Source organism: Brassica napus, chromosome C8 (assembly GCF_020379485.1).
Source record: "Brassica napus cultivar Da-Ae chromosome C8, Da-Ae, whole genome shotgun sequence".
Classification (NCBI taxonomy): Eukaryota; Viridiplantae; Streptophyta; class Magnoliopsida; order Brassicales; family Brassicaceae; genus Brassica; species Brassica napus.
Genome location: NC_063451.1, coordinates 20,273,973 through 20,287,091, shown reverse-complemented (window position 1 = coordinate 20,287,091; position 13,119 = coordinate 20,273,973). Strand labels below are relative to the sequence as shown.

General features: G+C 39.0%; 1 protein-coding gene across 1 annotated transcript; it reads left to right on the top strand.

Moving 5' to 3' along the window:
* The first annotated feature begins 4,524 nt into the window (after nucleotides 1-4,524).
* LOC111212941 (WAT1-related protein At4g16620-like) lies at nucleotides 4,525-11,658 on the top strand. The gene is made up of 7 exons (XM_022714579.2): nucleotides 4,525-5,197; nucleotides 5,321-5,386; nucleotides 5,477-5,593; nucleotides 5,711-5,945; nucleotides 6,033-6,197; nucleotides 11,075-11,226; nucleotides 11,300-11,658. The coding sequence occupies exons 1-7, from the start codon at nucleotides 5,007-5,009 to the stop codon at nucleotides 11,448-11,450; spliced, it is 1,077 nt and encodes a 358-aa protein (XP_022570300.1). The 5' UTR covers nucleotides 4,525-5,006; the 3' UTR covers nucleotides 11,451-11,658.
* Nucleotides 11,659-13,119: the final 1,461 nt, after the last annotated feature.

Here is a 13,119-nt window from a genome sequence, read left to right as displayed (position 1 = left end):
TCCAGTCTCTGATGGTTGAGCCATATTGATGCCAAGACTCTCCATTATACGCCTCAGATTGTTTGCCCTATCATAAGATGATTGAGAGATGTCCTTGAGCTTATCCCAACTTTTCTCTTCATAATATCCCCTTGATTCCACAAACTTTACATCTCTCGAGACCAATACCCTTCTCATGTCTGGGTCATAGCACTTGTAGCCTTTTTGGGTTGAAGAGTAACCAAGGAACACAGCCTTAGTACTTCTAGCCTCAAGCTTATTTCTTTGCTCCAGTGGCTGCAAAACATAACACAAGCAACCAAACACACGAAAGTGATCAATAGATGGTTTTCTATTGTTTAGTACCTCATATGGCGTGAGATCATCTAGCACCCTTGTTGGTGTTCTGTTGATGAGGTACAATGCTGTCATGACCGCATCACTCCAGAACTGCTTAGGTACATTAGTCTGGAACATCATAGATCTTGCCACTTCCATGAGGTGTCTGTTCTTCCTCTCCGCTACACTATTTTGTTGTGGTGTGTATGGACAACTGGTTTGGTGTATGATCCCATTCTTGGCTAGGTAATTTTTGAAAGCATTGCTTGTATACTCCCCCCCCATTATCTGACCTGAATACTTTGATCTCAACATTAAATTGGTTAGTTATGTGGTTCTGGAAATTAATAAAAGCATCTAGCACTCTATCTTTAGTTTGAATCATAGTTAGCCAAGTATATTTTGATTTTTGATCAATAAAAGTGACAAAATATCTATGATTCTCCCTAGATATGCATGGTGCAGTCCAAACATCAGAGTGTACAAGATCACAGCAGTTTTCATAGATAGTAGATGACTTAGGAAACACAGTCTTGCAATGTTTGCCTAGGATACATGCTTCACAGTCATCATTTTTAAAGGAAATATCAGGAAGCAGCAGGTTTAGTGCACGAGAATGGGGATGACCTAGCCTAGCATGCCATAAAACACTTTTATCTAAAGCAGGAATTGAACTAAAAGCTGAAGATAAATTTGAAACAGTCTTGGTGTCTTCAAGTAGGTACAAGTCATCCTTTGTAACACCTTTTCCAATCAACTTAAGAGTCTCAATATCCTGAAAAACAACCTCATTAGGACTGAAAATCACATTACAATTTAAATCAGTGGTAGCTCTTTTGACAGATAATAAATTTGATGCAAAAGATGGCATGTAAAATGCTTTTGTATCTTTTTCAAATAGCTTAAGAGTTCCTACACCTTTAATTGGTATTTTGTCTCCATTTGCAATCATTACATTACCTAATACCGGTTCTACATTACTAATCAACCTAGCATCACTAATCATGTGGTGAGAGGCTCCTGAGTCTATGACTAAAGGCTTAATACCACTAGATGAATGAGATGCATGTAGAGAAGTAACCAGAACTCTAGGCGGTTTATATGATGCACTAAGGGAAATACCAAGTGTGTTACCAGACTCTTTTAGAGCTTTGATGAGAGCCTCTAGGTCTGACTTCTTGATAGATTCATCTTGTGTAGTTCTCACAGCTGAGCAGCCGCTGAAAGACATTGTTTTTCCTTCACTAGCACCATTAGTGCGCTTAGGAGTAGATGGCTCTCCTACTTCACCAGAGAAGTTTGCACTTGCATCTGCATATGGAGTCCGGAATTTCTGAGGTTTAAGGTGTGGATGGAGGATCCAACATTTGTCTTTGCCATGACCCTTCTTCTTACAGTGATCACACACCCAAATCTTCTTATCTTCTGGTTTGTAGTACCCCTTGTTAGCTACGCCTTCTGGTTTGGTCTCTGCCCCTTCAGCTTGATTTACCATGATGAGCTCTCCCTTTCTCCCAAAGAGCCCAACTGATCCTTGCTCCTTTTGGATCTGAGAGCACACTTCATCTAGAGATGGGAGCTCCTGTCCTCTTAGGATGTGTTTGATCAAGTCATTATACCCAGGGTTGAGGGTGAAGAGAAGCGCAAAGACCTTATCTTGCTCTCTTCTCTGGTTCAGTACTTCAGGATCCAAAGTACTTGGCCTCAACATCTCTAGTTCAGCCCACAAAGACCTAAACTTTCCAAAGTGTCTATCAAACTCAGTATCCTCTTGACACAAGTTGTTGATAGCCCTCTTGACTTCAAACACTCTACTGATGTTGGAGACATTTCCAAACACCTTTTGAAGTGTATCCCACAGATCTTTAGAAGTTTCACAGTAGGAGTAAGCTTCCAAGATTGAGGGTTCAAGACTGTTGTGGATGATAGATAACACCATGAGATCTTCTTGAACTCTTTTCTTATCACCAGCTTCAGCCACCACTATCTCCTTACCATTCTCTCCTAGGATAGTCTTCTTCTTAAGGCCTCTGCCTTCTTCAACAATTTCCCAGAGACCTCTGCCTCCAAGAGCTGTCTTAGTTAACCTTGCCCAAAGTAAGTAGTTAGCTCCCTTGAGAGTAACTGGAATCACAACCATCTTTGAATTTCCTCCAGAATCCATTAAGAACAGTTCAAGCACAATGAGAAGAACAATTTTTTTTTTTTTAAGTAAATAGAAACAGAGTGAAAGATTGAAAGATTGCGGAAGACTTAGGGTTCAAGAGCTTGTCGCTCTGATACCATGAGATTTTATGAGAATTAAGAAAGATAAGAGAAATTAAATGAAGAACATAAAAAATAATGAGAGACTTTCTTGAAAGATAATGAGAAAGGAGAAATTGAATTGCATTAATGTTTCATGTATCAAGAGTGCCTATATATACATCAAATGGGGAGCCAAAAACAAAGAGGCTCTCATGCACTAAATGAGGCTCTCTTGCACTAAAGAGAGGCTCCGATACACTAACTAAATAAAGAAATGATAGTGCATGATATGTGGGCATAATACTCCACTCACCAAACAACCTCATTTTACATTTACTACAATTTACATTATTAAGTTTACTCATCTTTACTTTATGATCAACAGTACTATCACAAGAAAAACAGGTACATCCATTGATCCTATAGCAAAACGGAAAAGAAGAAAGAAAGAGGTTGCATGCCACACCAAAACAAAGACAAATTATAGTGAACAGATGTTGACATAAAACGAAAAATAGAATAGGTGGTGGTACGCTGTCGTTTGGTTTATCCCAAAATAACAATACAAACAACACTACCTAACACAGTCCTGAGGTTCCCCGTATCTGACGGAGCTCATTGCATGTCTTTTTACTTCTTTTCCCGGTTGTATCTTTCCTTTCTTTTTTTTTTTTTTTTTTTGTAAACTGTATCTTTCCTTTCTTGTTCGCCATGTTTTAAATTTTGCTTTGAAAATAGTACAATTACATAAGACCTTTTCTTGGGTTCACCCCCTAGGTGAATCTAAAGGTTCACCAACCAATAGAAAGTTTTAGATCTAGTATCTTTTAATTAAAGAAACAAAATAACTTGCCAAATTATATTATGTTTTTAAAATAAAAAATTAAAAATTAAATAAATAAAAATAACAATAGTTCTAAAAAAAGATTATTTTTAAAAAAAATATTTATTTTTAAGATTTAGAGTTTAGTGTTTACGATTTATAATTTAGAGTTTATCCAAATGTTTAGTGTTTTTCCAAGGGTTTAGGGTTTACCTAAGGGTTTAAAGTTTACCCAAGGGTTTAAGGTTTTCCCAAGGGTTTAGGGTTTAGGATTAGAGTTTAGGGTTTAGTGTTTTGTTGACAACATGTTTAGTATTTTTCCAAGGGTTTAGGGGTTTTTCCAAGGGTTTAGGGTTTACCCAAGGATTTAGGGTTTAGAATTTGAGTTTAGGGTTTAGTATTAGAGTTTAGGGTTTAGTGTTTTGTTGACAACATTATTTTTTTTTAATTCGTTTTTTATATATTATTTTTATTTATTTTTAAATTTTATTTTGAAAATATAATATAATTTGCCAAGTTATTTGGTTTCCTTAATTAAAAAATACTAGATTTAAAATGACAATTTTCTATTGGTTGGTGAACTTAAAGGTTCACCCTAGGGGACGAACCCAAAAATAACTCATTACGTAATGGCAAAATAATTTCATCTTTTTTTGTCACGAAATAATTTCATCTATTACATGAATATGTGTGACGGAGATTCATGATCCAGCATAATACGACTTTACTTTTTAGTGAAAATCTTACAGCACATTAATAATTACACGTATCCATATTGTAAACAAAATTAAATTTAAATATTTTTATGCATAATTGTTCATCAAAAATATGATGTTTCCAGTTACAAAAAAAAATGATGTTTCATTTAGATTATACTGGTTTATCATATTTTAAACACACACACAAAATCGTGTTAAAGTTTGAATTTACCGAATCTTAGTCGGTTTGGCTTATTGCACTTTTAGTCTTTTTCTTATATATTTGAGAAATATCCAATAAATATCAACGTGCAATATGAAATTTTGAATTTAGTTAGTAATACAAATACAAATCACTACACTATATATATATATGTCTGGCGTGATAAATAACAGAATATAGGCCACATATTCTCAAAACTCTCAAATCAACGTCTGATCATATGAGATGAATTTTCATGATAAAATTCATTTTTTTCAAAACAAAAAGTCAAATTTATTGACAGATTAACCCTCTACCGGATTTTGAGCGTCTTATTTCACATGTCAAACAAAAATATTCATCCCGTTACACCAAAATTTGAGGACTCTTGTATTAAAATAATACTACTAGTAAGAGTTAAAACTTAAAAGTCTATAGATAAATAAAAATATGCATTTCCCAAAGAGTTATACTACATAAAACCAATGCAGTGCATGTACACATGTCTTCGAAAGGGAAGAAGTGAGATTTTATAGAGAGCAAGTTTCAACTTCAAGTAAACGCATTCCCATAAGGAATAAAAGCACCGAAGAGATAAAGTGTCTCTCTGCTTTTTTCAGTTCCTCCACGAAAATCGAAAACTCGTGTTGTGTTCTAACTGATTCCGCTGTATTGTTCCTTTTGTTTTCTCAAAATTTCTGTGTTTTTTTGGTGACAAATGATGAAGAGAGAGACGTTAAAAGAAGTTGGAATAGTCGGAGGGTTGGTCGGAGCTCAGGTGATTTACGCTGGAAACTCGGAGGTACTGAGCCAGGTCTTGTCTCTTGGAGTTGATCCACTTCTTGTTGCTATCTTCTGCACCTTTGCATCATTTCTTCTCATCAGTCCTCTTTCTTTTCTCCTTGAAAGGTAACTTTTTTATCGCTACTCTTTAATTCAACTAAAACAAAAGTTTCAAATTTTATTTCTGTTTCATTTTTTTAATTGTGGATTTTTAAAAGTGTTTTTTTTTGTGGTGGTTGGTATCTGCAGGGAAGTGTGGCCCAGAAGTCTAAGTTTCAAGTTGAAGACAAAACTGGTTTTGGTTTCTCTTGTTGGGTAGCGTCCTTTTGATTCCTGCATGTTTTTGATTGCTTACTTATGATCATAACATGTGATTAATTAAGAGAGAATATCTGTTTGAAACAGAGTAACTCTGTTCCAGTGGTTATTCTTTGAAGGAATGAAACACACCTCTGCATCAATGGCTACAGCTATGCCTAATCTCGCTCCTGCTTTCATTTTCGTCATCGCTTGGGCTACTGGGTAAAACCCTTTTAATTTTCTGTTCATTTGTTCTGTTAAATATATATAATATATATATATATATATATATATAAATTAGAGTTTTAATTTATGGGTTTTGAATTTGACATTGTTAAGGATGGAGAAAGTGAAGCTAAGTTGTATGTACAGTAGAGTTAAGATGGGAGGGACCGTGTTATGTGTGATGGGAGCTCTCATTATGAGCTTAATGCACAGTACTAAAGCCACCTCTAGCTCGCTCAAGGCTCTGCCTATTGTCCCTGACGACGTCGCTTTGGACAAAGAGAAGATCTTAGGTTGCCTCTGTCTCTTCCTTTCCATCTGCTGTTTGTCCTCAAGTCTTGTCCTCCAGGTTTGGCCTCATGCCTCCTTCTTAGCACAAGACACATTGTATATATTATTCACAGTTGATTCTAATCTATTTGATCGTCCTAATTAGGCATCCATACTGGTCGAGTTCCCGGCGCCTGTCTCTATGTTTTCAGTGGTGACTTTGATCGGTGGGTTCACCACGGTAGCTTTGCAGTATGTTGTTAAGGGGAGTATGGATATGGGAAGTGCATCAGTAATCGGTCTCAAGAACCTTGTGGGATACGCAGTGCTGGTACATATATTCCTCTAAAATATAATGTAAAGCCCCCCTTGTATTGATCAAACACGATGGGTATATATACAAATAGGAATGGCATAACCTAGCTAGGAATAGGAAACTTTAGATTAGCCTAAATCCCTAAGATATGGGAATTGTACATTATTATCATTATCCCTTTACCCCCCTCAAGTTGGTAATGACATATCACGAATTCCCAACTTGGATAACAAGAACTGAAATGCTGGAGCCGGTAAAGCTTTAGTAAGTAGGTCTGCAGGTTGATTCTTTGTAGTAATGTGCTCGGTGGTGAGAAGCTTAGCTTGAACTGCATCACGAACCGTGTGACAGTCATTCTCAACGTGCTTCGTACGTTCATGGAATACATGATTCTTTGCTATATGTAGTGCTGCCTGACTGTCACAAAACAGGCGCATAGGATGATGGTGAGTAAAACCGAGCTGTAGTAGGAGTCGCTTGAGCCATTTCAATTCACAGGTCGTGTCTGCCATAGACCTATATTCAGCTTCAGCGGATGATCTTGAAACTGTGTGTTGCTTCTTGGTTTTCCACGAGACAATAGAGTCACCAAGCAGAACAACATACGCACTCAGAGATCGACGAGTGATTGGACATGCAGGCCAATCAGAATCAGAATATGCCGTCAAGCTCAAGTTGCTATTGGACGTAAGCATAATGCCCTGATCAGGACACCCTTTCAGATACCGTACCACTCGCAATGCTGTTATCCAATGATCCTCCTGTGGTTTTTGCATGAATTGCGAGAGGATATGGACGATATAGCTGAGCTTCGGACGAGTAAAGGTCAGATAGATAAGTCTGCCTATAAGCCGACGATATTTGCTTGGATCCAGGAGTGGCCCTCCCTTGACAAGGGCCAGCTTATGGTTGAGTTCTGTAGGGACCGGAGATGGTTTAGCTCCAAGTAGACCACACTCAGCAATTATATCAAGTGCATATTTTCTCTGAGACACAAAGATACCTTCAGGTCCTCTTGCAATCTCCAAACCAAGAAAATACTTTAGTTTTCCCAAGTCTTTCATCTTGAAACACTAATTATGTAGATAGTTCTTGAATCGTTGGATAGTAGAGATATCATTCCCTGCGATGATAAAGTCATCAACATACACCAAGATGTGAAGGCATATGTTATCTTGCACAAACGAAAACAAAGAGTAGTCTTCATAGCTATGCTTAAAACCGAAGGAGAGAAGAGCCTTGCTCAGCTTAGCAAACCAGCAGCGAGGAGATTGCTTTAGGCCATACAGCGATTTTCGAAGTCTACACACCTTTGTAGGATCCGCTGTGTTAAAACCAAGAGGTAGTTTCATGTAAATTTCTTCCTCAAGATCCCCATGTAGAAACGCGTTATGGACGTCCATTTGATGAACTTCTCATCTCTGCGCTGCTGAAACTTTAAGAAGAAAATGGACCGTATTCATTTTTGCCACCGGGGAGAAAGTTTCTTTGTAATCGAGCCCTTCTTTTTGGCGATTGCCGCAAGCTACAAGACGAGCTTTAGGTCTTTCGACTGTGCCGTCAGCTTTATATTTCATCGAGTAAATCCATTGGCAAGTGATAGCCCATTTTCCAGGTGGAAGAGATGTCACATCCCATGTATGATTGTCCTCCAGCGCCGTGACCTCTGCTTTCATTGCTCCGTTAAACCTCGGGTCTTTGACTGCTTCTTGATACATTTTAGAAACATAGTCTGTTGTTATTGCCGCCAAGAATGCCTGATGTTTGACACTAAAAGCAGTCGTAGATGAGTAATCGGAGATGGGATACAGTGTCTTACCTGAGACCGTAATCGGAGAACTCTGATTATGTGCAGTTGAAGTGTGAGAAGCGTGAGGGGGGTGTGTAGTAGTCGCAGTATTAGTCAAATAATTTTTGAGAAGAACTGATGGTTTCTTGGTTCTATGGCCTCTACCAAGAACTTCTAGAAGTCCCGGAGAAGATACTGTCTCAGATTGAGCAGTTGTCAGAGATGGTGACGATGGAGGTGTCACTGGAGGCGTAGTAGGTAGCGTAGAAGAAGAACTAGGTGCGGTATTATCAGTTGTTGCCATCGTAGTAGTGTCTGGACTTGGTATAGGTGATGAATCAGTCTCGGTGACATCATTGGGGACTATCGGTAGTGTCGTTTGCTGTTCTGGAGTTATTAGCCAGTCATCAACGGGAAGATTGGTCTGTACAATCGGCGGTGAGACAGAGACTGAGTTCTCAATCCCCGGAAACTGATCTTCAAGAAACACAACATCCCGACTCGTGATAAACTCATTAGACTCAAGATCGTACAGTCTCCAAGCTTTCTTGCCAAAGGGGTAACCGACAAACAAACACTTGCGACTGCGGGTGCTGAATTTATCTCTATCTCTTGGTCGTGTGTGTGCATAGCAAAGGCATCCAAAAACTCTTAACTGGTCGTATAGAGGAGGAGACCCATGAAGTACCTCATATGGGGATTTCCCATCAAGGATTTGTGTAGGAGTTCGGTTAATCATATGTGCTGCCGCTAGTATGCTTTCTCCCCAGAATTCCACCGGCAACCGAGACTGAAATAGACAGGCGCAAGCAACATTCAGTATATGGCGATGTTTACGTTCGACTCTGCCGTTTTGTTGAGGTGTGTACGTGCATGAAGTCTGATGAGCAATACCATGCTCACGGAAATATGTCGCCAATGTCATGAATTCAGTACCATTGTCTGTACGTATTGTTTGCACTTTCTTTCCAAATTGTATGTCTGCCATTGTGCAAAAATTTCGTAGTAAAGAGGAGACTTCAGATTTCTCAAGCATCAAATAAGTCCAGACTGCTCTTGAGTAGTCATCAACGATTGTAAGAAAATAAACTGCTCCACACGACGACGGTGTGCGATAAGGACCCCAAACATCACAATGAATTAAAGCAAAAGGAATTGTAGCTTTATTAAAACTGCCAGGAAACACCTTGCGAGTCTGCTTTGCACGAAAACATATATCGCATTGACTAGAATCAGAAAAATCTATCTTAAAATTCTTAAACACCGGTAATGTAGATAAAGTCTTGTAGGAAGGATGTCCAAGTCTTCGATGCCATAGAGTAGAAGTAGAAGTTGTCGATTTTGATGCTCCATGAACTCTCACGACTTTTACACCCGTAAAGTAGTACACCCCCTCACGTTCTTCACCTGCTCCAATCAGAGTCTTCGAAAAACGGTCCTGTAAAACACACAATGTATCAGTAAAAATCGCAATACATCCAGTTTGTTTCAACAATTTTGAGACTGATATGAGCGTGCAATCAAAATCTGGAACAAATAGAACGTCATGTAATGAATAGTCCTTGTTGAGACGTAAAGTCCCTTGTTTCGTTGCATGGGAGTCACGTCCATTAGGAAACACTACGGAGGACAATGGGATGTCGATGACATCATGGAGTAAAGTGAGATCACCCGTCATATGGTGTGATGCTCCTGTATCAATAATAACATCAGTAAGAGAAGTTTTACCAGACAATCTTTCCGAAGATAGATTGATTTGTTGACTTTGTAGCAGTGAAATTAGTGAGGCTATTTGATCGGAGTTGATAGGTTGTGAGCTTTGTGCAGCATTGGCTCGTCCCCGACCACGTCCTCGGTTGTTGTTGGAGCGTCCTCCATGACCTCCTCTATAGCCTGATGAAGAGCCATTTTGTCGCTGCTGTTCATGAAACCACTCTAGATATCCGTGAACAAGAAAACATTCGGTGATGTCATGCCCTCTTTGGCCACAATGTGTGCACGTACGTGCTGGATCTCGAGAGCGAGGTGGAACAATCTCAACTGTAGTAGATTCTTTTGGAGGTTCCGTTTTGACCGAGAAACCTAGTGCGTCGGTGCGTTGTTCTTTGGCCCGTGTAGACGCCATGTTTTGCTCTTCACGGATAACCCGAGAGTAGACAATATTGAGGTCTGGTAGCGGTTCCTCATCTGTGATACGAGATCATATCGAGGAAAATCTCGAGTCATCTAGGCCAAAGAGAAACTTGTGCACCCTTGCATCTTCTCTTTCATTCTCTATGTCTGCAGCGGCATCACAGGTGCATGGACGAGATGTCTTTATGTTCTGTAGTTCTTCCCACAACTTTGTGAGACGACCGTAGTAATCAAGAACCGATTTCCCATCTTGCTTGCAATTCGTAATCTCATCTTGTAGCTGATGCAAGCGAGTACCATTCTTGACAGAGAATCTGAAGCGTAACGTTTCCCAAAGCTTGTATGCCTCAGGAACATGTGTAACCGTTGATCGTACCTTCGGGTCAATTGATGTACGGATCCATCCGACAATCATGGAGTTTGCAGCTAGCCATCGAGACAGGTCTGGTTCTGTTTCTGGTTTGACAATTATTCCACCTATGAACCCCGTTTTTCGCTTTGCCTGTAAGGAATTCTGAAGTTCAGTCGACCATTCTGTGTAGTTCTCATGAGTAAGTAGAACCGAAGTAATCAACGCTCCAGGGTTATCAGATGGATGAAGGTAGTAGGGTGACAGGTCCGTGAGCGTAGAAGTAGGAGTAGGGTTAGGGATATTAGTAGAAGTAGAAGTAGAATGATCCGTAGCCATCGTTTTGATGGTTGACGGTGAAAGATAGTAGAGAAATTAGGTCTTAGAGATCTTCAGCTCTGATACCATAAAATATAATGTAAAGCCCCCTTTGTATTGATCAAACACGATGGGTATATATACAAATAGGAATGGCATAACCTAGCTAGGAATAGGAAACTTTAGATTAGCCTAAATCCCTAAGATATGGGAATTGTACATTATTATCATTATCCCTTTATCCTCAATTATGATGTGCACCATATGAACGTGTCGAAAAATGTTTAAGAATTTGTTTTGTAGGGAGGGTTGGTGAGTGGAGGAGGTTTAAGTTTCAATGCATGGGTGATTAAGAGAAAAGGACCAGTGGTTGTGTCTCTCTTTAGTCCAATTGCAACTGTGGTGTGTGTTATTGTCTCTGCTTTCTCCATGGATGATAGTTTCAACCTCGGAAGGTATTTTTTTGCACCTTTTCTCCTTTAAAAGAAGTCATTTTCTTCTATCTTGTAATTGTCTTTGTGAAATTAGCTTTGCGGGAATGGCCTTGATGTTTGGAGGACTCTACTTCGTTCTCTGGGCTAAAGGGAAAGAGGAGTGTGGAGAAGGAGATGAAGTAAAAGAAGATGAAGAAGAAAGTGTTAGAACAGAGTTTGACCTTGAGAAGCCTCTCTTGCGTTAAAGTCTTGTTTTCTTAATGTTCATGTTAGTTTGGTTATGTTTGAAGAAGTAAGATCAGTTTTACTTTATAGAATAGAATTATGTATTTTATTTTAGATATACAACAGAACTATCACTTTACTTATATATTTGTCATGTAATATGGGTTGAACAGCCAAAGTTTGCATACTATTTTTCTTAACTAAGTATGCTGATTTATCTTCTCCCCTCCTCTTCTTGATTAAAATTATTTATGGTCTTTTTTTCTTGAACATTTGTTGATTATGGTCTATTTTTTACAGGTTCAAGTTTTTAAATTTCATATCCAATTGCCACCTAACGACATCGTTCCTACTCGTTGTAGGCGTAAATAAGTGCGCCTGCCAAGTTCAGCAAATCAGAACAATGATGTTTTCCACACGGTTTTAGATGCATACACATTATGCTATAAGCCCTGTTCGTTTATCTATCGCACAACATGCGACCTACGATTGATCGCAGATCTGCTGTCGTGTAACATGCGACCTGCGATTGGTCGCATGTCGCAAGTCGCAGATTGTTGTTCGTTTTGATGTCGCGCGACTGATCGCACGACCAGTCACGGGTTTCCATTCAAGTCGCCCGAAAAAACAGCGACTAAAAATTAAGAAAATTTTGATCGCGCGACTGGTCGCAGATTGCAGGTCGCGCGACACGTAAACAAACATAGTTTTAGTCGCAGGTCGCAAGTTTAGTCGCAGGTCGCGCGACACATAAACAAATGTAATCTTAGTCGCAGGTCACAGGTCGCGCGACACGTAAACAGCGCCATACTACGTTAGGTAAATGGTAATGCACATGCAGCTCATGGACAATAATAGTAAACGAGAAGATTGTCATGAAATAACTCTACTTGGATAATTGGTTCAGTGTCCTGAACTAAGTCGTGGATACCTACTGAACGAAATTCACTCCCAAATACATATTTAGAATAGAATGCACTTTATCATGATTTATCTTAGGGATAACGATTGTTTTGTTTAAAAATCTATCATTTTGAATAGTTGTCACAACTTTCTTTAGGTCTAAAATATATTATAAAACAAGCTGCTTTATTTGAAAACATTTAAATAAAATGTTTGAATACATAATCTAAAGTTTTTTTATAAAAGCAATATTTTCGTTTGTGATTAAAAGCGAGATTTATATAGTGTGTAAACATTTTTCTTGGATCATGCTTTCTGTGTTAGTGGAAACATGAGGGTTTTGTTGTTCCCGTCGGTTCCTTTAAGAGCATCTCCATCGGTTACAACTGATAGAAGTTGCAAAAAGAAAAAAAATATTATTATTTTAATAATTTATTTACTTTTTATTTTTCTGTAAAAATTAGGACCAATAAAGTACTAACACATGACCTCAAAGTGATCACAAAGAGTCAAAACCCTAGTTCCCTTTCTCTCCGGCGGTTGGCTCTGCCGCAGCCGTCGGGAGCAGCCCCTCCGTTTCATTTATGTCTTCGGCGTTGTATCTCGTTTTCATGTCTCCTCTGAAGGTTTCGGCTTGGTATCGTCAGATCTGAGTGGGGGATTCTATAATTGGATCCGATCTTGTCGTCATTCTCGGTGCTCAAAGGCGTTCTCCTTGGCGTTCAGTGTTGCTAAGGCTCGATGGTAAGATCCGGGTTGAATCTCTGTTTTTCGTAGCCTCAGTGT